This window comes from Salmo salar, chromosome 18 (assembly GCF_965601325.2).
Source record: "Salmo salar chromosome 18, fSalSal1, whole genome shotgun sequence".
In the NCBI taxonomy this organism is placed as follows: Eukaryota; Metazoa; Chordata; class Actinopteri; order Salmoniformes; family Salmonidae; genus Salmo; species Salmo salar.
In genome coordinates, this window is record NC_138308.1 from 16,458,022 (window position 1) to 16,484,662 (window position 26,641).

Sequence of the window (26,641 nt, forward strand, 5' to 3'; positions counted from 1 at the left end):
CCAGGCCTTTTTAGCCTATTCTCTAGTTAGGCTATAACGGCAAAGAATATGTGGGGGGGGGGGACAAGGGATTTTTTCTTAACGTTAATGATCACAATTTTGTTTAAATGTTCACCCATAATGTTTATTAATTAATGTGTTTATTAATATTTTATTTTTATTTAACCACGCAATTCAGTGTAGAATAAAGTCTTATTTACAATGACTGCCTACAAAAACGCAAAAGGCCTCCTGCGGGGTTGGATCCGGAATTAAAAATACAAAATAAAATAAAAATATAGGACAGAACACACATCACGAGAAGAGACAACACTACATAAAGAGAGACCTAAGACGACAACACAGCATGGTAGCAACACAACATGGTACCAGCACAAAACAAGATACAAACGTTATAGGGCATGTTTGTTCTTTTCCTTCCAGCCTGAGAGAAGGAAAGGAGGCTCTGCTGATGAAAACAAGGAAACGGCTGACAGACATTGTACGGGTGTGTTTTTTTGAGGCTGGACGGAGTATAGCCCACAAATGCGCCCGCTTTCTTGCACTTTGTATTAGGTGAGTTGGGCTTTTCATGGATGTTGTGACCCATACTCTGTCATACTCCTTGTTGATGCTTGTGTGATGTAGTAGGTGTGCACATTTGTAACTTGTTTTTGTCTCTTATGTCATCAGTAATGGGAAAGGGGAGCCCAGTCAGCAGGGCTTTGGCATGAATCTCCTGAATGCTCTGCTGGACAATATGCCTTACTTGCCTGCAGCAGCAACAGGTGGTAAGTAGAAATAATGTTTTTCATGATAACACAATCGTGGGTAGAAGGCTTCTGCGTTGTCAGCAGCATTGTTATGGAAGTGCATGGTTTTGCTAGGCAGTGGCATGTGTTCGACGTCTCTCTTTCTCTCTCAGGGTCGGTGTTCTGGTACTTTGTGCTGCTGAACTATGTGAAGGATGAGGACCTGTCGGGCTGCAGCACTGCCTGTGCCTCTCTGCTCACTGCTGTCTCCCGGCAACTGCAGGACCGCCTCACGCCCCTGGAGGCTTTGCTACAGACCAGGTGGGCCTTTTCACCCTCTAGTGTCCTTACACCCCATTCAGGACCTAAAGAAACCAAAAATAACAGACTCTAATGTTGCGAGAAGACTACCATAAAAACGAGTTTTGTTTTGAACCCAGCTTGACTCTGTGTATTGTAATGCTCTGTACCGTGTGTCTCCTCCCCAGATACGGCCTGTACAGCTCCCCATTTGACCCAGTGCTTTTTGACCTGGAGGTCAGCGGCTCCTCCTGTAAGAATGCCTTCAACAGTAGCATCGGCGTCCAGTCAGACGAGATTGACCTTTCCGAAATTCTCTCAGGTCTGCACCACATTCCACCATATTGCTTACACCTATCCAATTCCTTCATCAATGGATTCATTTTGGTCTGGGCTGTACTCTGGTGTGTGTGACTTAACCTGTGTGTGTGTCTATTGCAGGGAACGGCAAGGTAAGCAGCTGTGCGGCGGCTGAGGGCAGCTTCACGGCCCTCACTGGGCTCCTGGAGGTGGAGCCGCTGCACTTTACCTGTATCTCTACCAGCGACGGCACCAGAGTGGAGAGGGACGACGCAAGCATGTTCACAGGTACCTACCTCAGCTGCTTCTTGTTACTTGTGTAAAGGTTTATCCAGACCCTTTGTGAAACGGAACATTAAACATCTTCACTGTTCCTACTCAGGGATTTTGATTTATACTCGTGACCTTTGCCCTCTTCTCCCAGTGAGCACATTCGGTGTGACCCCGGCGGTGGGTGGCCTGTCGGCAGGCACGGTGGGCGAGGCGTCCACGGCGCTGAGCTCAGCAGCCCAGGTGGCTCTGCAGTCGCTGTCCCACGCCATGGTGTCTGCAGAGCAGCAGCTGCAGGTGCTCCAGGAGAAACAACAGCAGCTGTTCAAACTACAGCAACAGGTCAGGGACTCTAGCACCCATACAGGCAAACTTACATACAGACATGTCCCTGCACACATATTCACAGACATGCATGTCATGTACTCAGACAGGTGCACATACAAGCGTCTTCTTATCCAAGCCGTAACTATATGCACAAACACAAATATCATGTGTCAAACTTCATGTACAGTGCATTTGGAAAGTATTCAGACCCCTTGACTTTTTCCACTTTTTGTTACGTTACAGCCTTATTCTAAAATGGATTACTTTGGCTCCCCCCCCCCCTCCTCAATCTATACACAATACCCCAAAATAACAAATCAAAAACAGGTTTGTAGAAATGTTGTAAAAAGCAAAAATGGGATTTTACAAAAGTATTTAGACCCTTTACTCAGTACTTTGTTTAAGCACCTTTGGCAGCAATTACAGCCTCGAGTCTTCTTGGGTATGACGCAACAAACTTGGCAAACCTGTATTTGGGGACTTTCTCCCATTCTTCTCTGCAGATCCTCTCAAGCTCTCAGGTTGGATGAGGAGCGTCGCTTCACAGCTATTTTCAGGTCTCTCCAGAGATGTTTGATAGGGTTCAAGTCCAGGCTCTGGCTGGGCCACACAAGGCATTGAGACTTGTCCCGAAGCCACTCTTTTGTTATCCTGGCTGTGTGCTTAGGGTCATTGTCCTGTTGGAAGGTGAACCTTTGCCCCAGTCGGAGGTCCTGAGTGCTCTGGAGCAGGTTTTCATCAAGGATCTCTCTGTACTTTGCTCCATTCATCTTTCCCTTGATCCTGACAAGTCTCCCAGTCCCTGCCACTGAAAAACATCCCCACATCATGATGCTGCCACCACCATGCTTCAACGTAGGGATGATGGCAGGTTTCCTCCAGACGTGACGCTTGGCATTCAGGCCAAAGTGTTCAATCTTGGTTTCATCAAACCAGAGAATCTTGTTTCACGTGGTCTGAGAGTCCGTAAGGTGCTTTTTGGCAAACTCCAAGCGGACTGTCGTGCCTTATACTGAGGAGTGGCTTCCGTCTGGCCACTCTACTATAAAGGCCTTATTGGTGGAGTGCTACAGAGATGGTTGTCCTTCTGGAAGGTTCTCCCATCTCCACAGAGGAGCTCTGTCAGTGACCATTGGATTCTCGGTCCCCACTCTGACCAAGGCCCTTCTCCCCAGATTGCTCAGTTTGGCCAGGCGGCCAGCTCTAGGAAGAGTCTTGGTGGTTCCAAACTTATTCCATTTAAGAATGATTGAGTCCACTGTATTCTTGGGGACCTTCAATGCTGCAGAAGTGCTTTGGTACTCTTCCCCAGATCTGTGACTCGACACAATCCTCATGGCTTGGTTTTTGCTCTGACATGCACTGTCAACTGTGGGACCTTATATAGACCGATGTGTGCCTTTCCAAATCATGTCCAATCATTTGAATTTACTGCAGGTGGACTCCAATCAAATTGGATGATCAATGGGAACAGGATCCACCTGAGCTCAGTTTCAAGTCTCATAGCAAAGGGTCTGAATAATTATGTATATAAGATATTTCTGTTTTTATTTTTGAGTTAGAAAACATACAAAATTAACTTTATTCACTTTGTCATTATGGGCTATTGTGTGTAGATTGAGGATTTTTATTTATTTTATCAACGTTAGAATAAGTCTGTAACATAAAATGTGGAAAAAGTGAAGCGGTCTGAATAGTTTCCGAATGCAATGTATCAGTGTGATATTTGCCAGTTTTAGCTGAGTAGTAATCCTGTCTGTGTTCGGAACAGAAGGCCAAGCTGGAGGCAAAGTTGCACCAGACCACTTCAGCAGCTGTGGCCTCCGGCGTGGGGCCCATTCACAACTCTGTGCCTTCCAGTGCCCCGGGCTTCTTCATCCATCCCTCTGAAGTCATCCCCCCCACGCCCAAGACCACCCCGCTGTTCATGACGCCACCACTCACTCCTCCCAACGAGGCGGTGTCGGCAGCCATCAGTGTGGAGCTGGCCCAGCTCTTCCCTGGCTCCATGATCGACCCACCGCCAGTCAACCTGGCCGCACACAACAAGAACAGCCAGAAAGCCAAGCCGGTCAGTCACAAACAACTCTTCGACGGCAGATAGCCAAGCGGTTAAGAGTGTGGGCCAGTAACCGAAAGGTTGCGTCTGCTAAATTACTAAAATGCCAATAGCTCGAAGCACAGCAGTTAGGTTTGTGCTTTCACATGAACACCAAGGGACTTTTGTTGCATCTTGTCAATGAATAAAATATTTAAATTAAGAAGTTTTATATTGTATATGTTTTGACTGAAAAGCATCTGTTTGTTGCAGAACCCCATGGGCAGCGGTCTGGCGTTGGCCCTCTCTCAAGCCTCTCACTTCCTCCAGCCTCCTCCACAGCAGTCCATCATCATTGAGCGCATGCACTCTGGTAAGTACAGTTACCTTTTTGTGCCTTTTTACCTGGGTCAACAGTTGTAAATGAAACTCAAGAGCGTATACACTACTTGACCAAAAGTATGTGGACACCTGCTCGTTTGACATCTCTCGAAAATCTTGGTCATTACTATGGAGTTGGTCCCCCCCCTTTGCCTCCACTCTTCTGGGAAGGCTTTCCACTAGATGTTGGAACATTGCTGCGGGAACTTGCTTCCATTCAGCCAAGCGCGTTATTGAGGTCAGGCACTGTTTTTGGACAATTAGGCCTGGCTCGCAGGAGGCGTTCCAATTCATTCCAAAGGTGTTCAATGGGGTTGAGGTGAGGGCTCTGTGCAGGCCAGTCAAGTTCTTCCACACGATCTCGACAAACCTTTTCTGTGTGGACCTCAATTTGTGCACAGGGGCATTGTCAAGTTGAAACAGGAAAGGGCCTTCCACAAACTGTTGCCATAAAGTTGGAAGCAGATAATCTTCTAGAATGTCATTGTATGCTTTAGCACTAAGATTACCCTTCACTGGAACTAAGGGGCCTAACCCAAACCTTTATTCCTCCTCCACCAAACTTTACAGTTGGCACTATGCATTGGTAGTGTTGTCTTGGCATCCGCCAAACCCAGATTCGTCTGTCGGACTGCCAGATGGTGAAGCATGATTCATCACGCCAGAGAACGAGTTTCCACTGCTCCAAAGTTCAATGGCGACTAGATTACACCACTCCAGCCGACGCTTGGCATTGCGCATGGTGATTCTAGGCTTCTGTGTGGCTGCTTGGCCATGGAAACCCATTTCATGAAGCTCCCGACGTACAGTTATTGTGCTGCCATTGCTTCCAGAGGCAGCTTGGAACTCAGTAGTGAGGACAGATTTTTACACACTACAAGCATCAGCACTCGCCGGTCCCATTCTGTGAGCTTGTGTGGTCTACCACTTTACGGTTGTGCCGTTGTTGCTCCTAGACGTTTCCACTTCACAATAACAGCATTTACAGTTGACCTGGGCAGCTCTAGCAGGGCTAGGAATTTGACGAACTGACTTGTTGTTATCCTACGATGGTGCCATGTTGAAAGTCACTGAGCTCTTCAGTGAGGCCATTCTACTCCCAATGTTTGTCTATGGAGATCGCATGGCTGTTTGCTCGATTTTTATAGACCTGTCAGCAACGGATGTGGCTGAAATAGCCGAATCCACTAATTTGAAGGGGTGTCCATATACTTTTGTGTATGTGTATATGCACGCGCACACACATATATACATACAGTTGAAGTCGAAAGTTTACATACACTTAGGTTGGAGTCATTAACTCGTTTTTCAACCACTCCACAAATTTCTGGTTAACAAACTGTAGTTTTGGCAAGTCGGTTAGGACTTCTACTTTGTGCATGACGCAAGTAATTTTCCCAACAATTGTTTACAGATTATTTCACTTGTAATTCACTATATTACAATTCCAGTGGGTTAGAAGTTTACATACACTAAGCTGACTGTGCCTTTAAACAGCTTGGAAAATTCCAGAAAATGATGTCATGGCTTTTGAAGCTTCTGACAGGATAATTGACATCATTTGAGTCAATTGGAGGTGTACCTGTGAATGTATTTCAAGGCCTACCTTCAAACTCGGTGCCTCTTTGTTTGCCATAATGGGAAAATCAAAAGATATCAGCCAAGACCCCAGAAAAACTATTGGTTCATCCTTGGGAGCAATTTCCAAACGCCTGAAGGTACCACGCTCATCTGTACCAACAATAGTATGCCAGTATAAACACCATGAGACCACGCAGCCGTCATGCCACTCAGGAAGGAGACGCTTTCTGTCTCCTAGAGATGAACGTACTTTGGTGCGAAAAGTGCAAATCAATCCCAGAACAACAGCAAAGGACCTTGTGAAGATGCTGGAGGAAACGGGTACAAAAGTATCTATATCCACAGTAAAACGAGTCCTATATTTCAACATAACCTGAAAGGCCACTCAGCAAGGAAGAAGCCACTGCTCCAAAATCGCCATTAAAAAAGCCAGACTACGGTTTGCAACTGCACATGGGGACAAAGATTGTACTTTTTGGAGAAATGTCCTGTGGTCTGATGAAACAAAAATATAACTGTTTGGCCATAATGACCATCGTTATGCTTGGAGGAAAAAGGGGGAGGCTTGCAAGCTGAAGAACCACCATCCCAGCCGGGAAGTACGGGGTTGGCAGTATCATGTTGTGGGGGTGCTTAGCCGCAGGAGGGACTGGTGCACTTCACAAAATAGATGGCATCATGAGGGAGGAAAATTATGTGGATATATTGAAGCAACATCTCAAGACATCAGTCAGGAAGTTACAGCTTGGTCGCAAATGGGTATTCCAAATGGACAATGACCCCAAGCATACTTCCAAAGTTGTGGCAAAATGGCTTACGGACAACAAAGTCAAGGTATTGGAGTGGACATCACAAAGCCCTGACCTCAATCCTATAAAAAAATTGTGGGCAGAACTGAAAAAGTGTGTGCGAGCAAAGAGGCCTACAAACCTGACTCCGTTACACCAGCTCTGTCAGAAGGAATGGGCCAAATTTCACCCAACTTATTGTGGGAAGCTTGTGGAAGGCTACCCAAAACGTTTGACCCAAGTTAAAGGCAATGCTACACTCAATTAGTATTTGGTATGTAAACTTCTGACCCACTGGGAATGTGATGAAAAAAATAAAGCTGAAATAATTCTCTACTATTATTCTGGCATTTCACATTCTTAAAATAAAGTGGTGATCCTAACTGACCTAAGACAGGGAGTTTTTACAAGGATTAAATGTTGGGAATTGTGAAACTGAGTTAAATGTATTTAGCTAAGGTGTATGTAAACTTCCGACTTCACTGTACATAGAGTAGCAGTCAAAAGTTTGGAGTCATTCGAGGGTTTTTCTTTATTTTTGCTATTTTCCTCATGTTAGAATAATCGTGAATACGTCAAAATAATGAAATAACACACATGAATCAGGAAGTAACCAAAAAAAGTGTTAAACAAATCAAAATATATTTTATATTTGAGATTGTTAAAAGTAGTCACCCTTTTCCTTGATGACAGCTTTGCACCCTCATGACATTCTCTCAACCAGCTTCATGAGATAGTCACTTGCATTGCAAATTAACAGGTGTGCCTTGTTGAAAGTTAATTTGTGGAATTTCTTTCCTGAATGCGTTTGAGCCAATCAGTTGTGTTGTGAGAAAATAGGGGTGGTATACAGCAGATTGCCCTATTTGGTAAAAGACCAAGTCCATATTATGGCAAGAATAGCCCAAAGAGAAACGACAGTCCATCATTACTTTAAGACATGAAGGTCAGTCAATCTGCAACATCTTAAGAAGTTTCTTCAAGTGCAGTCGCAAAAACCATCAAGCGCTATGATGAAACTGGCTCTCATGAGGACCGCCACAGGAAAGGAAGACCCAGAGTTACTTCTGCTGCAGAGGATAAGTTCATTAGAGTTAACTGCACCTCAATTTGCAGCCCAAATAAATGCTTCACAGAGTTCAAGTAACAGACACATCTCAACATCAACTGTTCAGAGGAGAATGTGTGAATCAGGCCTTCGTGGTCGAATTGCTGCTAAGAAACCACTTCTAAATGACACCTCCAGGCTGTGTAAGGGCCAATTGACCAAGGAGGAGGAGTGATGGAGTGCTGCATCAGATGACCTGGCCTCCACATTCACCTGACCTCAACCCAATTGGGATGAGTTGGACCACAGTGAAGGAAAAGCAGCCAACAAGTGGTCAGCATATGTGGGAATTCCTTCAAGACTGTTGGATAAGCATTCCAGGTGAAGCTGCTTGAGAGTGCCAAGAATGTACAAAACTGTCAAGGCAAAGGGTGGCTACTTTGAAAAATCTGAAATATAAAATAGATGTGGAACCAAACAACTGTTAAACAAATCAACAATGTAGAAAATTGTAAAAAAACAAAAAACCTTGAATGAGTAGGTGTGTCTTAACTTTTGACTGGTACTGTATGTCTCATGAGTTGTGCCCTATATGGCAAATAGGGATTCATTTGAGATGTTGTTTTGGTAAGCTCTTGTGTGACCTAAATACCTCCTCTCTTGTCCCAGGAGCGCGGAGATTTGTGACACTGGACTTCGGTCGTCCCGTGCTGCTGACAGACGCTCTGATCCCCACCTGTGGGGACCTGGCCTCTCTGTCCATCGACATCTGGACGCTGGGGGAGGAGGTGGACGGACGCAGGCTAGTGGTTGCCACGGACATCAGCACCCACTCCCTCATCCTGCACGACCTTCTGCCGCCCCCTGTCTGCCGCTTCATGAAAGTCAGTGGCATTGATGCATTTTCTCTCAAGATCTTTGTCCATTTGTCTTCTTTTCTAATTCACGGGTTTCGAATAAGTATCTGAACTCTGTGGGCACTGAAGAATTTGTGCCGTTATCCATTTTTTTCTTCAATGAGCATTCTGTGATACAAATTACTAAGTTCCACAGCAGCTATTTTCCTACAACCTAATCCCCTTCTCCATCCCTCCCACTTCACCCAACAGATCACTGTGATTGGTCGTTATGGCAGCACCAATGCCCGGGCCAAGATCCCATTGGGCTTCTACTACGGCCACACCTACATCCTGCCCTGGGAGAGCGAGCTGAAGCTGATGCACGACCCTCTGAGGGGAGAGAGTGACGCGGCCAGCCAACCTGACTTGGACCAGCACCTGGCCATGATGGTGGCCTTGCAGGAGGACATCCAGTGCAGGTCAGAAGGCATACCAAACTATTCTACTAGTTAGCTAACTCTGATTTAAGTTTTATGAGATGTATGTTTATGCAGTATCTGCTAGACAGACAAGCTTTGTCATCAATGGAGATGGACTAAAGCTTTGTGAATATAGGATGCAAATTTGACTCCTACGTCTCTTTTGCGCTTGCCCTCTCCCTAAGGTACAACCTGGGGTGCCACCGGCTGGAGACCTTACTCCAGAACATCGACCTGCCTCCTCTGAACAGTGCCAACAACGCCCAGTACTTCCTGCGGAAGCCCGACAAGGCGGTGGAGGAGGACGCGCGCGTCTTCTCTGCCTATCAGGACTGTATCCAGCTGCAGCTACAACTCAACTTGGCCCACCATGCCGTCCAGAGGCTCCGCGTGTCCCTGGGAGCCGGGCGCAAGATCCTGCCTGAGCCCTACGACCCCCAGGAGCTCATCCAGAGCTCATCCACCGAGCAGCTGAGAACCATCATCCGCTACCTGCTGGACACACTCCTCAGCCTTCTGCACTCTAACAACGGTAAGATGTCTAGGGAGGGCCACAGGGTCTGTATCAGGGATGGGATCTACTTTTCTGACTGTGTCCCATATATCGAACAGCCCCCGTGATATGCAACTTTTCAGGGAAGTTAGAAACCAATATACACAGGCAGTTAGAAAAGCCAAGGCTAGCTTTTTCAAGCAGAAATTTGCTTCCTGCAACACTAACTCAAAAAAGTTCTGGGACAATGTAAAGTCCATGGAGAATAAGAACACCTCCTCCCAGCTGCCCACTGCACTGAGGATAGGAAACTCTGTCACCACCGATAAATCCTCTATAATTGAGAATTTCAATAAGCATTTCACTACGGCTGGCCATGCTTTCCACCTGGCTACCCCTACCGCGGTCAACAGCACTGCACCCCCCACAGCTACTCTCCCAAGCCTTCCCCATTTCTCCTTCTCCCAAATCTAGTCAGCTGATGATCTGAAAGAGCTGCAAAATCTGGACCCCTACAAATCAGCCGGGCTTGACAATCTGGACCCTTCCTTTCTAAAATTATCTGCCGAAATTGTTGCAACCCCTATTACTAGCCTGTTCAACCTCTTTCGTGTCGTCTGAGATTCCCAAAGATTGGAAAGCAGCTGCGCTCATCCCCCTCTTCAAAGGGGGGGACACTCTAGACCCAAACTGCTACAGACCTATATCTATCCTACCCTGCCTTTCTAAGGTCTTCGAAAGCCAAGTCAACAAACATTACCGACCATTTCGAATCCCACCGCACCTTCTCCGCTATGCAATCTGGTTTCAGAGCTGGTCATGGGTGCACCTCAGCCACGCTCAAGGTCCTCAACGATATCGTAACCGCCATCGATAAGAAACAATACTGTGCTGCCGAATTCATTGACCTGGCCAAGGCTTTCGACACTGTCAATCACCACATCCTCATCTGCAGACTCAGTAGCCTTGGTTTCTCAAATGATTGCCTCGCCTGGTTCTCCAACTACTTCTCTGATAGAGTTCAGTGTGTCAAATCGGAGGGCCTGTTGTCCGGACCTCTGGCAGTCTCTATGGGGGTGCCACAGGGTTCAATTCTTGGGCCAACTCTTTTCTCTGTACACATCTATGATGTCGCTCTTGCTGCTGTTGAGTCTCTGATCCACCTCTACGCAGACGATACCATTCTGTATACTTCTGGCCCTTCTTTGGACACTGTGTTAACAACCCTCCAGACGAGCTTCAATGCCATACAACTCTCCTTCCGTGGCCTCCAACTGCTCTTAAACACAAGTAAAACTAAATGCATGCTCTTCAACCGATCACTGCCCGCTCCTGCCCGCCCGTCCGGCATCACTACTCTGGACGGTTCTGACTTAGAATATGTGGACAACTACAAATACCTAGGTGTCTGGTTAGACTGTAAACTCTCCTTCCAGACTCACATCAAACATCTCCAATCCAAAGTTGAATCTAGAATTGGCTTCCTATTTCGCAACAAAGCATCCTTCACGCATGCTGCCAAACATACCCTCGTAAAACTGACCATCCTACCGATCCTCGACTTCGGCGATGTCATTTACAAAATAGCCTCCAATACCCTACTCGATAGACTGGATGCAGTCTATCAAAGTGCCATCCGTTTTGTCACCAAAGGCCCATATACTACCCACCACTGCGACCTATACGCTCTCGTTGGCTGGCCCTCGCTTCATACTCGTCGCCAAACCCACTGGCTCCAGGTCATCTACAAGACCCTGCTAGGTAAAGTCTCCCCTTATCTCAGCTCACTGGTCACCATAGCAGCATCCACCTGTAGCACGCGCTCCAGCAGGTATATCTCTCTGGTCACCCCCAAAGCCAATTCCTCCTTCGGCCGTCTCTCCTTCCAGTTTTCTGCTGCCAATGACTGGAACGAACTACAAAAATCTCTAAAACTGGAAACAATTATCTCCCTCACTAGCTTTAAGCACCAGCTGTCAGAGCAGCTCACAGATCACTGCACCTGTACATAGCCCATCTATAATTTAGCCTAAACAACTACCTCTTCCCCTACTGTATTTATTTATTTTGCTCCTTTGCACCCCATTATTTATATTTCTACTTTGCACTTTCTTCCACTACAAATCTACCATGCCTGTGTTTTATTTGCTCTATTGTACACTGCTCAAAAAAATAAAGGGAACACTTAAACAACACATCCTAGATCTGAATGAATGAAATAATCTTATTAAATACTTTTTTCTTTACATAGTTGAATGTGCTGACAACAAAATCACACAAAAATAATAAATGGAAATCCAATTTATCAACCCATGGAGGTCTGGATTTGGAGTCACACTCAAAATTAAAGTGGAAAACCACACTACAGGCTGACCCAACTTTGATGTAATGTCCTTAAAACAAGTCAAAATGAGGCTCAGTAGTGTGTGGCCTCCACGTGCTTGTATGACCTTCTTACAATGCCTGGGCATGCTCCTGATGAGGTGGCGGATGGTCTCCTGAGGGATCTCCTCCCAGACCTGGACTAAAGCATCCGCCAACTCCTGGACAGTCTGTGGTGCAACGTGGCGTTGGTGGATCGAGCGAGACATGATGTCCCAGATGTGCTCAATTGGATTCAGGTCTGGGGAACAGGCGGGCCAGTCCATAGCATCAATGCCTTCCTCTTGCAGGAACTGCTGACACACTCCAGCCACATGAGGTCTAGCATTGTCTTGCATTAGGAGGAACCCAGGGCCAACCGCACCAGCATATGGTCTCACAAGGGGTCTGAGGATCTCATCTCGGTACCTAATGGCAGTCAGGCTACCTCTGGTGAGCACATGGAGGGCTGTGCGGCCCCCCAAAGAAATGCCACCCTACACCATGACTGACCCACCGCCAAACCGGTCATGCTTGAGGATGTTGCAGGCAGCAGAACGTTCTCCACGGCGTCTCCAGACTGTCACGTCGGTCACATGTGCTCAGTGTGAACCTGCTTTCATCTGTGAAGAGCACAGGGCGCCAGTGGCGAATTTGCCAATCTTGGTGTTCTCTGGCAAATGCCAAACGTCCTGCACGGTATTGGGCTGTAAGCACAACCCCCACCTGTGGACGTCGGGCCCTCATACCACCCTCATGGAGTCTGTTTCTGACCGTTTGATCAGACACATGCACATTTGTGGCCTGCTGGAGGTCATTTTGCAGGACTCTGGCAGTGCTTCTCCTGCTCCTCCTTGCACAAAGGCGGAGGTAGCGGTCCTGCTGCTGGGTTGTTGCCCTCCTACGGCCTCCTCCACGTCTCCTGATGTACTGGCCTGTCTCCTGGTAGCGCCTCCATGCTCTGGACACTATGCTGACAGACACAGCAAACCTTCTTGCCACAGCTCGCATTGATGTGCCATCCTGGATGAGCTGCACTACCTGAGCCACTTGTGTGGGTTGTAGACTCCGTCTCATGCTACCACTTGAGTGAAAGCACCGCCAGCATTCAAAAGTGACCAAAACATCAGCCAGGAAGCATAGGAACTGAGAAGTGGTCTGTGGTCACCACCTGCAGAACCACTCTTTTATTGGGGGTGTTTTGCTTATTGCCTATAATTTTCACCTGTTGTCTATTCCATTTGCACAACAGCATGTGAAATTTATTGTCAATCAGTGTTGCTTCCTAAGTGGTCAGTTCGATTTCACAGAAGTGTGATTGACTTGGAGTTACATTGTGTTGTTTAAGCGTTCCCTTTATTTTTTTGAGCAGTATATTTACTTTGCCACCATGGCCTTTTTTTGCCTTTACCTCCCTTATCTCACCTCATTTGCTCACATTGTATATAGACTTATTTTTCTACTGTATTATTGACTGTATGTTTGTTTTACTCCATGTGTAACTCTGTTGTTGTATGTGTCAAACTGCTTTGCTTTATCTTGGCCAGGTCGCAATTGTAAATGAGAACTTGTTCTCAACTTGCCTACCTGGTTAAATAAAGGTGAAATAAAAAAAAATATTCATACATCTTTAAAGTTGGCCTAGTCTCAAACCAATATCCTTCTTTACCTGATAGTCTGTTCTCCTAACAACATCTTTAGGGGACATTGGTAGTGTATCTTTAGAATGATCTGAGTCACACCTCCTCAATACATGTATTTTCCCCTTCTTGAGGCATGAATTCTTTCAAGCCACGAGAAATGTAGGAATAAATTATTTGCAGTTTGTCTTCTCGCCCTCGTTTGCCTTTTTAAATGAAATAGCCTACATTTTTTAAAATGTTTTCTATGCGTATTCTCACAACCAATTCTGTATGATGTCTTTGAAAAAGTTTTGAGATGTACTCACTTTTCAAAGTTAACCGAAAGCCCATGGTTCTGTGAAGAGTGCTTAGCAATCTTCTCTCACCTGTCAAATCACTACTGACGCTCCCTAGCAGCTCATTATACAGTTTCACGAGTCCCATCTTATGAAAGAGAATAAAGTAGTACCCCCTTGCTGCTGGTGTTTCCTGGCTTTATGCCTGCGCTGTCTCTGTACCCTCTGTGAATTCCAAATGGCCCTGTTCAGAGCAGTGGAATGGAGCCTTTCATTTAAACTCCCTCATTATATCCAGCCCTCTGTAGTTCTCTCACTCACTGTCTGCAGAATAGTGGATTGAGATGTCTGGTTTTAAGGGCTTGATTGGAAGGAAAATGTCTCCAAAGTGAAGAGTTGCTTTTTCAAGGCCTGTGGTTTCTGTGTAGTGGCCAGTGTCTTCTCATGAAAGCCCTTTTCTAGGAACTGTGGACTTTTCTTCTGTTGAACGCTATTTGATTTACTTTGTTGTACCCCTCTTGCAGTTTCCCTCCTCGTTATGTCACGTACCCTCTCAGTTGATATCTCCACCCTTGTACAGTATTTATTTAGCTTGTTTCTTTCCCTTCCGTTTTGTCTTTCCTTCCCACTCATCTTTCCCTAGCTCTCATTTCACCGCCATCTTTCACTTGATATCATACTTTCTCCTTGTCCTCCCCCTCTAGGGCACGCAGTCCCGTCCGTGCTGCAGACCACGTTCCACGCGCAGGCCTGCGAGGAGCTCTTCAAGCACCTGTGCATCAGCGGCACGCCGAAGATCCGTCTGCACGCGGGCCTGCTGCTGGTGCAGCTGTGTGGAGGGGAGCACTGGTGGGGCCAGTTCCTCTCCAACGTCCTACAGGAGCTCTACAACTCCGAGCAGCTGCTCATCTTCCCCCAGGACAGGTGGGCTTTTATGCGCTGAGGAGCTGTGTCTATCCACTGCACTCCCTTTAGATTCATTGCACCACACTGACAAACTGTAGCTCCTTGGACAATCATTATGTCCTCACTTCCCCCTCATAACACAAACTGGTTACTGCCCATTGACCGGTGACATTGGGATGCCTCTAACTTCCATAAAGATAGGTATGTGTTTGAATGTAACAAACACCTACCTATCTTAATATCAGAAGCACCCACCCAGACTTATTGATATGTGTTTACATGTTGTGGAGATTGACCGGGTTTGTGTGTCGTCCCTCAGGGTCTTCATGCTCCTGTCCTGCATTGGCCAAAGATCCCTGAGCAACAGCGGCGTGCTGGAGGGGCTGCTTAACCTGCTGGACAGCCTGCTGTCCCCCCTACAGCAGCCTATGGCAGCTGCCCATCGCAGGACTGAAGGTGGGCTTGCCGGAGGTGGCGGGTCCCTGGGCTGGGGCTGGCAGCAGGGATGGGGGGCTGGGGTGGTCCCTGGCCCCAGCACCGGGCTCCCAGTGCTCTGGACTCAACCAGCAACCTATGAGTGTGTGTCTGTGTGTGCGGCAGGTGTGTTGGACGTCCCCATGATCAGCTGGGTGGTGATGCTTGTGTCGCGGCTGCTGGACTACGTGGCCAGCGTGGAGGACGAGGCGTCTGCAGGCAAGAAGCACCTGGGAGGGAAGGAGAGGGAGCGCACCTTCACAGGTAGCGTAGTGTAGGCTAGGGTGGTGTAGCTCTCCAATGAGATGTGCTGCTGAGGACTTATGAGGCCAAGCAATCACGACAGTGATCATATTTCTTGTTTTGTCTACCCTATTCCCTGCTTTTTGACTCTTTTTAAAAAATATTTTCTAACAGCCTACTACTTTTATCCTACTACTCTTTGTCTTTGAGGCTAGCTATAAAATCAACAAGGTTTTATTACAAGAAAAGTATTCAGTTTTGAGAACCATGAATCATATTAACAGGGTAATATTATTGCACGTTGATTTGGAACCAAAAACCCAACTCTAACGTGCCTTTTCTTTCCCACCTCTCGCCAATGAATCAAGGTAATCAGTGGAGCTTTATAAATAACAGCCTCCAGTCCTCCAGCTCCAACCGCTCAGCCAAAGGCAACAGCAGCCTGGACCGCCTGTACTCCCGCAAAATCCGCAAACAGCTGGTGCACCACAAACAGGTAAATGTGTCCAAATCCAAGGTCCGTTCCGTCTGAAAAACGTCAGGGAGTTGTGAATCTCTCCCGTAAATCTGTGTTAGTCACAGTTATTGTGTTCTCCCTCTTACTACTGGCATGGTATGAAGTCTTGTCATGTAATAGATGGTCTTTGCGGTGTGTATTTATCCTGTCCTTTTCATTGTAGCAGTTAAATCTATTGAAGGCAAAACAGAAGGCTTTGGTGGAGCAAATTGAGAAGGAGAAGATCCAGAGCAACAAAGGCTCCTCATACAAACTGCTGGTGGAGCAGGCCAAGCTGAAACAGGCCACATCCAAGGTGAGGATTTCAGAAGCTCTGAAAAGGAAAGCTGGAATAGCAATAGGGTTTTCCCATAGAAATCGAATGACTAAGAATAAAATAATTATTTTTCTCTCATCTTGGTAACACAAGAATATAAAATCAAATATGTTTTTGGGTCACCTTTCAACAAGTTATAACCGATCCCCACACATGTAGTTAGCATAGCGTGTGCACCAACACACTCACACACTCACACAGGTTACAAGTATGCTAGTTGTAATAGTGATAGATTAAACCATGTGTATTAATTGACTTCCGCTGCCTGACATCTGCCTCCATCTATTTCTCGCTCTCTCCATCTCCCCCCCCCCCCCCCCCCCCCCCCCATCTCTCTCCATGGCAGCACTTTAAGGACCTGATCCGTCTGAGGCGTACAGCTGAGTGGCCCCGCTCCACCCTGGACACAGAGGCCACGGCCGCCAAAGAGGCCCCAGAGGTGGAGCCTCTGCCCTTCACACTGGCCCACGAGCGCTGCATCTCTGTGGTGCAGAAACTGTCCCTTTTCCTCCTCTCCATGGACTTCACCTGTCACGCAGACCTCCTGCTGTTCGTCTGCAAGGTATGCACTGCCAACGACTTTGATTTGTGTTCTTTGCGTTGAATTGGGATTGGGTTGGCGCTATGTAAATGCATACATTGTCAGAAAGTTGTGCTGATCACATGTCTGATTTGGCCTTTCAGGTCTTGGCCAGGATAGCCAATGCCACCAGGCCCACTATCCACCTGTGTGAGGTGGTGTCGGAGCACCAGCTGGAGCGTCTGCTGCTGCTGCTGGTCGGGACAGACTTCAACAGGGGGGACATCTCCTGGGGAGGGGCCTGGGCCCAGTACTCCCTCACCTGCATGCTGCAGGACATCCTGGCAGGTAGGGGGTGCTGTTACAATTCAAGTCACTGTTCAATTTTCATGTCATTGAAGAACTCTGTTTTCTAGCTAAACCTGGTATTCTATTATAGATATGGTGAATATTTGCAATGCTAGCCATCTCTAGTTTAATTTCTCACAGCACTAACCTTCTCCTGTCCCCTCTCCTCAGGGGAGCTGCTGTCCCCAGGGTCCCTGGATGGTATGGACGAGGGGGCGGTGGGCGAGGAAGCAGGGGCATCGTCCTCAGCAGGGATAGACTCTGACGACTCCCTAGCCCAGCCCACCCCCATCCCCCTTGTGGAAACCATTGACGAGGCCCTGGCTCCGGATATCATCGCAGGTACTCCTGGGACCTCCTCTGTTTTCCAAAGTGCGTTGGTAGGCCAGTCCTTGACCACATTTTACACATGGACCCCCTCACTTTATTATGATGAATGCATTTGTGTTAAATTGTTTTTCTTTTTTCCCCTTTTAGCTAGCTGCATTTTATTCTCAGTATTTTTTTCTGTATTTTGTATGGCTTCCTGTTCTGACAGTTTTATTTTAAAGGAGAGTATTGAGAGCTTCTATAACCAGTTTAATTCTGAATGGACTGTTTTGATATGTTTGCCTTTTTGGATATTGAGTTCAAACAGTGTAGATTTATTGCCTGTAGATATCAAAATGCTTTAAGGGGTGGTTGTTATTTTCCTCAGACTATTATTTAATTTGTGCAAAAGTTGCAATAATTCATGGTAGAAATCCTGACTTGAGATTGCGTAACTGAATTCAAACTATTACACGTCTTAATTCCCTTGACATCGTCAATGGGCTACACAAAAGCACATATTTTGTGCATTTATACCAAGTCAGATTTTTTGCCAAAGTTGTCAGAGCTTGATGGTCTAGAGTGGGCCAACCAATTTTATTTCCTAAAAGAAGGCCTCTGAGTTTGCTGGTTTAGTGTGCTTGCTTGGCAATATTAAAGCTCTTTTCGTTATTCAAAGGTGCTCCACCTCTGTCATCTTTGGAAAAAGATAAAGACATTGACTTTGACTTGCTACAAGACCTCATGGATGTTGATATTGATCCTTTAGATATTGATTTGGAAAAAGATCCCCTCGCCGCCAAAGTCTTTAAGGTACGTAACTTGCATGTTTCAACTGCGTGTTTTCTATTCCACTCCCATCTCTCTCTCTATTTAATGCTCTCTTGCATTTTATATTGAGTTATTGATAGCATCACCCCTGGGGCTCATATTGATTCAGCCTAAAACAAACATCAGTTGTACATTAACTTAAATAAACCCCACTGATCAATGATGTCGCTATACAAACGTCAAACCATAGTGTTAAATTTCTGCTCTAAATGTGTGTAATACAAAGTTAGTGTTATTGAATCGTTCCCCAACACCACCTCCCCCTTAGCCCTGCACCCTCACTTCTCCATAAAACTTCCCAATTGAACTCGGCTCAGGCTTTTTGAGTCTCAAAGCAATTTTCTGTATGTAGACCCAATCAATCAAACTAACAAACTTGGGAAAGTGTTATTCTCTTCACTCTTACTTTTCTTTCTGAACAAAAAAAAACCTCTGCCATTGCACGTGAAGGAATGTAGTGTTAGTGTGCGTGTCATGTTATACAGGTACCTAGCATCTGAGATGAATGACTGCATTTGCGTTTGTCTTGTCTCTCTCCCTACAGCCCATTAGCAGCACCTGGTATGACTACTGGGGTGCTGACTATGGCACTTACGGTTACAACCCCTACATAGGGGGAGTAGGGATTGCTGTGTCCAAGCCCCCGGCTGTTATCGAAAAGCCTGGGTCTCAGAGTCTCTCCATCTCTGTGTCACAAGGTGAAGGTGCATTTTGTATCCTGATATCATCTCCAAAGCTTAGTCTCGTCTAGGACTCCACAACGCTGCTTGTCTTTGCAATCTAGCATGTTTCATGTGTGTAAAGGAATATATTCCGCTTTATAACCCTGACCTTTGACCTCTCTCGCAGCTCTGGACGCCCGCCTGGAGGTAGGGCTGGAGCAGCAGGCTGAGCTTATGCTCAAGATGATGGCCACACTGGAGGCAGACTCCATCTTGCAGGCGCTCACATCAACCTCCCCCGCAGGTCTACACCTAAGAAACAAATGATTTATAGACACGTCAGTCTTGGAAAAATATTTCAAGCCTGGCGAAACATCAGATGGCTGACCCTTCTGTGTCCCTCTCTCCCGCCAGTGTCCAAGGCATCCAACGGGACAGATGATTCTCTGCTGCGGGGGCTCCATGGGGGCTCCCCCCCAGGAAGCAGCCTAATGGTACAGGCCTCCTCCATCCCCATGCTGAGTGCCTGCTTCAACAAGCTCTTCTCCATGCTCCAGGTGCACCACGTACAGGTCAGTCATCAACAGACTGTTTAGCTAAGGGTCTCTACTACTGCAGAAGACTTGATTGACTTGTTGCAAATCGCTCAGTTTTACACATCCCTCCACAGAGCTGGACAGAGCTTCTCAAGAATATGTTTGTTACCCTGGATTAGTGGATTTGTAGATTCAGTGCTCACATGTTTTTTTCTTTAGTTGGAGTCTCTGCTGCAGCTGTGGCTAACCCTCAGTCTCAACTCTTGCTCTGGGGGCACTGAGGAAAGTGGATCTGACATCTTCATGTTCAACGCCAGCAGAGTGCCCACCATCCCACTCAACCAAGGTCAGAGGTCACCCTATGTCTCTCAATCCACTCCCTTTTCTGCTTAACTCTCAAACCATTCACTTTTAGTTTTTTCATATGGGTACGTGTAGTATGTGTGTTTATATGTTAAACATCTTGTCTCCTGTGTTTCAATGCAGCCTCTATCAGCAGTTTCCTGTCGGTGCTAGCCTGGTACCCCAACACCTCCCTGAGGACCTGGTGTCTGGTGCTGCACTCCCTTACCCTCATGACCAACATGCCCTCCAGTGGTGAGTCCACTCTTAACTTCTTATGGATGGTGGCAGTATTGAGTAGCTTGGATGACTGACGTGCCCAGAGTAAACTGCCTGCTACTCACGGCCAGAAACTAAGATGCATATTAGTAGATTTGGATAGAAAACACTCTGAAGTTTCTAACACTGTTTGGATGATGTCTGTGAGTATAACAGAACTCATATGGCAGGCAAAAACCTGAGAAAAAATCCAACCAGGAAGTGATTTGAAGTTTTTCAAGTGATTGCCTATCCAAACTACAGTGTCTGTGGGGTCATTTTGCACTTCCTAAGGCTTCCACTAGATGTCAACAGAACCTTGTTTGAGGCTTCTACTGTGAAGTAGGGACACGTAAGACCTCATTGAGTGAGAGGACTGCCAGCAGGGCATAAGCCTCAGCCATGCGCGCTCACGTGAGAGGTAACTCAGTTCCATTGCATTTCTGAAGACAAAGGATTTCTCCGGTTGAAACTTTATTGCAGATTTATGATAAAAACATCCTAAAGATTGATTCTATACATCATTTGACATGTTTCTACAAACTGTAATGGAATTTTTTGACTTTTCGTCTGACCTGCGCATCATGAATTTGGATTTGTGAACTGAAGGTGCGAACAAAAAGGAGGTATTTGGACATAAAGGATGGACTTTATCGAACAAAACAAACATTTATTGGGGAACTGGGATTCCTGGGAGTGCATTCTGATGAAGATCATCAAAGGTACGCATTATAAATATTCACTATTTCTGACTATTGTTGACTCCAACATGGCGGATATATTGTATGGCATGTTTTTGTGTCTGAGCGCCGTACTCAAATTATTGCATGGTGTACTTTTTTGAAATTTTACACAGCGGTTGCATTAAGGAGAAGTTTATCTAAAGTTCCATGCATAACACTTGTATTTTCATCAACATTTATGATGAGTATTTCTGTAAATTGATGTGGCTCTCTGCAAAATCACCGGATGTTTTGGAGGCAAATAGAGGTTGACCGATTATGATTTTTCAACGCCAATACCGATTATTGGAGGACCAAAAAAGGCTGATACCGATTAATCGGCCGTTTTTTTTATTTTTTTTTACATTTATTTATTTGTAATAATGACAATTACAACAATACTGAATGAACACTTATTTTAACTTAATATAATACATAAATACTATCAATTTAGCCTCAAATAAATAATGAAACATGTTCAATTTGGTTTAAATAATGCAAAAACAAAGTGTTGGAGAAAGTAAAAGTGCAATATGTGCCATGTAAAAAAGCTAACGTTTAAGTTCCTTGCTCAGAACATGAGAACATATGAAAGCTGGTGGTTCCTTTTAACATGAGTCTTCAATATTCCCAGGTAAGAAGTTTTAGGTTGTAGTTATTATAAGAATTATAGGACTATTTCTCTCTCTACGATTTGTATTTCATATACCTTTGACTATTGGATGTTGTTATAGGCACTTTAGTATTGCCAGTGTAACAGTATAGCTTCCGCCCCTCTCCTCGCTCCTACCTGGGCTCGAACCAGGAACACATCGACAACAGCCACCCTCGAAGCAGCGTTACCCATGCAGAGCAAGGGGAACAACTACTCCAAGTCTCAGAGCGAGTGACGTTTGAAACGCTATTAGCGCGCACCCGGCTAACTAGCTAGCCATTTCACATGGATTACACCAGCCTAATCTTGGGAGTTGATAGGCTTGAAGTCATAAACAGCGCAATGCTTGAAGAATTGCGAAGGGCTGCTGGCAAAACACATGAAAGTGCTGTTTGTTTGAATGAATGCTTACGAGCCTGCTGCTGCCTACCACCGCTCAGTCAGACTGCTCTATCAAATATCAAATCATAGACTTAATTATAATATAATAAACACACAGAAATACAAGCCTTAGGTCATTAATATGGTCGAATCCGGAAACTATCATCTCGAAAACAAAACGTTTATTTTTTCAGTGAAATACGGAACCGTTCCGTATTTTATCTAACGGGTGGCATCCCTAAGTCTAAATACAGTGAGGGAAAAAAGTATTTGATCCCCTGCTGATTTTGTACGTTTGCCCACTGACAAAGAAATGATCAGTCTATAATGTTAATGGTAGGTTTATTTGAACAGTGAGAGACAGAATAACAACAAAAAAATCTCAGGAGGGATGTTGTCCCACTCCTCTTTGCACATCTTCTCCAAGTTATTAAGGTTTCGAGGCTGACGTTTGGCAACTCAAACCTTCAGCTCCCTCCACAGATTTTCTATGGGATTAAGGTCTGGAGACTGGCAAGGCCACTCCAGGACCTTAATGTGCTTCTTCTTGAGCCACTCCTTTGTTGCCTTGGCTGTGTGTTTTGGGTCATTGTCATGCTGGAATACCCATCCACGACCCATTTTCAATGCCCTGGCTGAGGGAAGGAGGTTCTCACACAAGATTTGACAGTACATGGCACCATCCGTCGTCCCTTTGATGCAGTGAAGTTGTCCTGTCCCCTTAGCAGAAAAACACCCCCAAAGCATAATGTTTCCACCTCCATGTTTGACGGTGGGGATGGTGTTCTTGGGGTCATAGGCAGCATTCCTCCTCCTCCAAACACGGCGAGTTGAGTTGATGCCAAAGAGCTCCATTTTGGTCTCATCTGACCACAACACTTTCACTCAGTTGTCCTCTGAATCATTCAGATGTTCATTGGCAAACTTCAGAAGGCATGTATATGTGCTTTCTTGAGCAGGGGGACCTTGCGGGCGCTGCAGGATTTCAGTCCTTCACGGCGTAGTGTGTTACCAATTGTTTTCTTGGTGACTATGGTCCCAGCTGCCTTGAGATCATTGACAAGATCCTCCCGTGTAGTTCTGGGCTGATTCCTAACCGTTCTCATGATCATTGCAACTCCACGAGGTGAGATCTTGCATGGAGCCCCAGGCCGAGGGATATTGACAGTTATTTTGTGTTTCTTCCATTTACGAATAATCGCACCAACTGTTGTCACCTTCTCACCAAGCTGCTTGGCCATGGTCTTGTAGCCCATTCCAGCCTTCTGTAGGTCTACAATCTTGTCCCTGACATCCTTGGAGAGCTCTTTGGTCTTGGCCATGGTGGAGAGTTTGGAATCTGATTGATTGATTGCTTCTGTGGACAGGTGTCTTTTATACAGGTAACAAGCTGTGGTTAGGAGCACTCCCTTTAAGAGTGTGCTCCTAATCTCAGCTCGTTACTTGTATAAAAGACACCTGGGAGCCAGAAATCTTTCTGATTGAGAGGGGGTCAAATACTTATTTCCCTCATTAAAATGCAAATCAATTTATAACATTTTTGACGTGTTTTTCTGGATTCTTTTGTTGTTATTCTGTCTCTCACTGTTCAAATAAACCTACCATTAAAATTATAGACGGATCATTTCTTTGTCAGTGGGCAAACGTACAAAATCAGCAGGGGATCAAATACTTTTTTCCCCCTCACTGTATTCCTGTTACATTGCACAACCTTCAATGTTATGTCGTAGTTACGTAAAGTTCTGGCAAATTAGTTCAACGAGCCAGGCGGCCCAAACTGTTGCATATACCCTGACTCTGCGTGCAATGAATGCAAGATAACTGACACAATTTCACATGGTTAATATTGCCTGCTAACCTGGATTTCTTTTAGCTAAATATGCAGGTTTAAAAATATATATTTCTGTGTATTGATTTTAAGAAAGGCATTGATGTTTATGGTTAGGTACAGTCGTGCAACGATTGTGCTTTTTTCGCAAATGCGCTTTTGTTAAATCATCCCCCGTTTGGCGAAGTTGACTGTCTTTGTTAGGAAGAAATAGTATTTACACAGTTCGCAACGAGCCAGGCGGCCCAAACTGCTGCATATACCCTGACTCTGTTGCAGCGGTGACACATTTTCCCTAGTTAAAAGAAATTCATCTTAGCAGGCAATATTAACTAAGTATGCAGGTTTAAAAATATATACTTGTGTATTGATTTTAAGAAAGACATTGATGTTTATGGTTAGGTACACGTTGGAGCAACGACAGTCCTTTTTAGCGAATGCGCACCGCATCAATTATATGCAACGCAGGACAGGCTAGATAAACTAGTAATATCATCAACCATGTGTAGTTAACTAGTGATTATGATTGATTGTTTTTTATAAGATAAGTTTAATGCTAGCTAGCAACTTACCTTGGCTTCTTACTGCATTCGCGTAACAGGCAGGCTCCTCGTGGAGTGCAATGTAAAGCAGGTGGTTAGAGCGTTGGACTAGTTAACCGTAAGGTAGCAAGATTGAATCCCCAAGCTGACAAGGTAAAAATCTGTCGTTCTGCCCCTGAACAAGGCAGTTAACCCACCGTTCCTAGACCGTCATTGAAAATAAGAATGTGTTCTTAACTGACTTGCCTAGTTAAAAAGTTATAAAATATAAATAAAAAAAAATCTGCGAATCGATGGCCAAAAATACCGATTACCGATTGTTATGAAAACGTGAAATCGGCCCTAATTAATCGTCCATTCCGATTAATTGGTCGACCTCTAGAGGCAAAACATTACTGAACATAACGCGCCAATGTAAACAGATTTTTGGATATAAATATAAACTTTATCGAACAAAACATACATGTATTGTGTAACATGAATTCCTATGAGTGTCATCTGATGAAGATCATCAAAGGTTAGTGATTCATTTTATCTCTATTTCTGCTTTTTGTGACTCCTCTCTTTGGCTGGAAAATGGCTGTTTTTTTGTGTATAGGCGCTGACCTAACATAATCATATGGTTTGCTTTTGCCGTAAAGCCTTTTTGCAATTAGACACTGGCTGGATTAACAAGAAGTAAAGCTTTAAAATGGTGTATAATACTTGTATGTTTGAGGAATTTTAATTATGAGGTTTTTGTTGTTTTGAATTTGGTGCCCTGCACTTTCACTGGCTGTTGGCTGTTGTCATATCGATCCCGCTAACGGGATTCAAGCCATAAGAAGTTATTAATAGGGTCTCGCTGTCAAGACACAGTGCCACACCTACTGATGTTTCACATTGAGGATTGTGAAATAGTAAAATGCATATCGAAGTTGCAGTGTAACCAAAGATAATTTAAACCAAAGGACCTTCAACAGTACTCCTTTTTAATCTAGTGTGTGTTTGTCCTGTGTCAGCAGCCTCCAGCAGTGGGATGGGAGCTCATGAGAGCACGGCCCAGCAGATGGTGTCAGACCCTACGCTGGTGCACGTGCTTGTCCGTTTCCTCTCTGGGGGCAACCCCCATGGCACCAGCCAGTACAGCTCCCAGGTTGGCCCCACCGCCACCCAAGCTATGCAAGAGTTCCTCACCAGGCTCCAGGTGCACCTCTCTTCCACCTGCCCACAGATGTTTAGCGAGTTCCTGCTCAAACTGATGCACATCCTGTCCACTGAGAGGTTGGTTGTCTGGAGACATCAAGAGCAGCTTTTTGTTCCACCCCAGCACTTAATAGACATGATTCAAATGATAACTAGTCATCTTCAATTTATCTGATGTGTTAAAGCTGGGCTGCAACAAAAGCCATCCTTTTGATTCCATCACAAGACAGTACAATGAATTGTTGTAAAGTGCCAGCGTCAATAAGCCCCATCTCTTCTCGTCTTCCTTCAGGGGTCCGTTCCAGTCAGGCCAGGGTCCTCTGGATGCTCAGGTCAAGCTGTTAGAGTTCACCCTGGAGCAGAACTTTGAGGTGGTGTCGGTGAGCACCATCTCCTCTGTCATCGAGTCCATCACCTTCCTGGTGCACCACTACATCACCTGCTCTGACAAGGTGGTGTCCCGCAGCGGCTCCGACAGCTCTGTGGGTGCCCGCGCCTGCTTCGGAGGCCTCTTTGCCAACATCATCCGGCCCGGCGACGCCAAGGCGGTGTGCGGTGAGACCACCCGCGACCAACTCATGTTTGACCTGCTTAAGCTAGTCAACGCCCTGGTTCAGCTGCCCCTGTCGGGCGACCGTGAGTTCAGCGGGCGTCTGCCCCCGGCGGGCAGCGGGGCGTCGGACAGCAGCGCGTCGGACGAGGAGAAGGTGTGCGGGAGCAAGAAGGGGGCAGCTGGAGGGGCCACCCCTAACCAGGGCCCTGCGGCCGGAGTGGCTGACCTGGTGCTGGCCAACCAGCAGATCATGAGCCAGATCCTCTCGGCTCTGGGCCAGTGCAACAGCAGCGCCATGGCTATGATCATAGGTAGGCATCTGCGCACTTACCTTTAGAAAGCTTTATTAATATGGAGCACCTATTAGCCGATTTTAATATATTGAAATGTTTGTTATTGATGATACTTTCCTGTCTGTAGGTGCTAGTGGTCTCCACCTGACCAAGCATGAGAACTTCCATGGCGGACTAGATGCCATTTCTGTAGGAGATGGCCTGTTCACCATCCTCACCTCACTGAGCAAGAGGGCCACCTCGGTGCAGGTCATGCTGCAGCCCATCCTCACCTACATGGCCTGTGGGTACATGGGCAGACAGGTAAGACTGAGCTCAGCCATGACCAAAAGGGCATCATTTGGATTTTTCTGTTTAGACATTTAC

General features: G+C 45.9%; 1 protein-coding gene across 18 annotated transcripts in view; it reads left to right on the plus strand.

Annotated features, from left to right (window-relative positions):
* birc6 (baculoviral IAP repeat containing 6) overlaps window positions 1-26,641 on the plus strand; it is a 163,938-nt gene that overhangs the window by 34,576 nt on the left and 102,721 nt on the right. For 6 of the 18 annotated variants that reach the window (XM_082964731.1, XM_082964740.1, XM_082964746.1 and 3 more), the window contains exons 19-46: window positions 424-555; window positions 673-770; window positions 905-1,052; window positions 1,220-1,353; window positions 1,473-1,619; window positions 1,756-1,943; window positions 3,700-3,999; window positions 4,240-4,339; window positions 8,434-8,648; window positions 8,874-9,082; window positions 9,268-9,614; window positions 14,559-14,778; window positions 15,080-15,216; window positions 15,361-15,498; window positions 15,846-15,973; window positions 16,158-16,289; window positions 16,657-16,872; window positions 16,995-17,178; window positions 17,350-17,550; window positions 18,167-18,300; window positions 18,863-19,016; window positions 19,168-19,284; window positions 19,395-19,552; window positions 19,736-19,862; window positions 20,003-20,113; window positions 25,246-25,507; window positions 25,722-26,293; window positions 26,403-26,578. In XM_082964731.1, the coding sequence (XP_082820857.1) occupies window positions 424-555; window positions 673-770; window positions 905-1,052; window positions 1,220-1,353; window positions 1,473-1,619; window positions 1,756-1,943; window positions 3,700-3,999; window positions 4,240-4,339; window positions 8,434-8,648; window positions 8,874-9,082; window positions 9,268-9,614; window positions 14,559-14,778; window positions 15,080-15,216; window positions 15,361-15,498; window positions 15,846-15,973; window positions 16,158-16,289; window positions 16,657-16,872; window positions 16,995-17,178; window positions 17,350-17,550; window positions 18,167-18,300; window positions 18,863-19,016; window positions 19,168-19,284; window positions 19,395-19,552; window positions 19,736-19,862; window positions 20,003-20,113; window positions 25,246-25,507; window positions 25,722-26,293; window positions 26,403-26,578 (5,185 nt within the window). The remainder of the gene's footprint in view (window positions 1-423; window positions 556-672; window positions 771-904; window positions 1,053-1,219; window positions 1,354-1,472; window positions 1,620-1,755; window positions 1,944-3,699; window positions 4,000-4,239; window positions 4,340-8,433; window positions 8,649-8,873; window positions 9,083-9,267; window positions 9,615-14,558; window positions 14,779-15,079; window positions 15,217-15,360; window positions 15,499-15,845; window positions 15,974-16,157; window positions 16,290-16,656; window positions 16,873-16,994; window positions 17,179-17,349; window positions 17,551-18,166; window positions 18,301-18,862; window positions 19,017-19,167; window positions 19,285-19,394; window positions 19,553-19,735; window positions 19,863-20,002; window positions 20,114-25,245; window positions 25,508-25,721; window positions 26,294-26,402; window positions 26,579-26,641) is intronic. The other 12 variants (XM_082964741.1, XM_082964743.1, XM_082964748.1 and 9 more) reach the window with 8 other exon arrangements.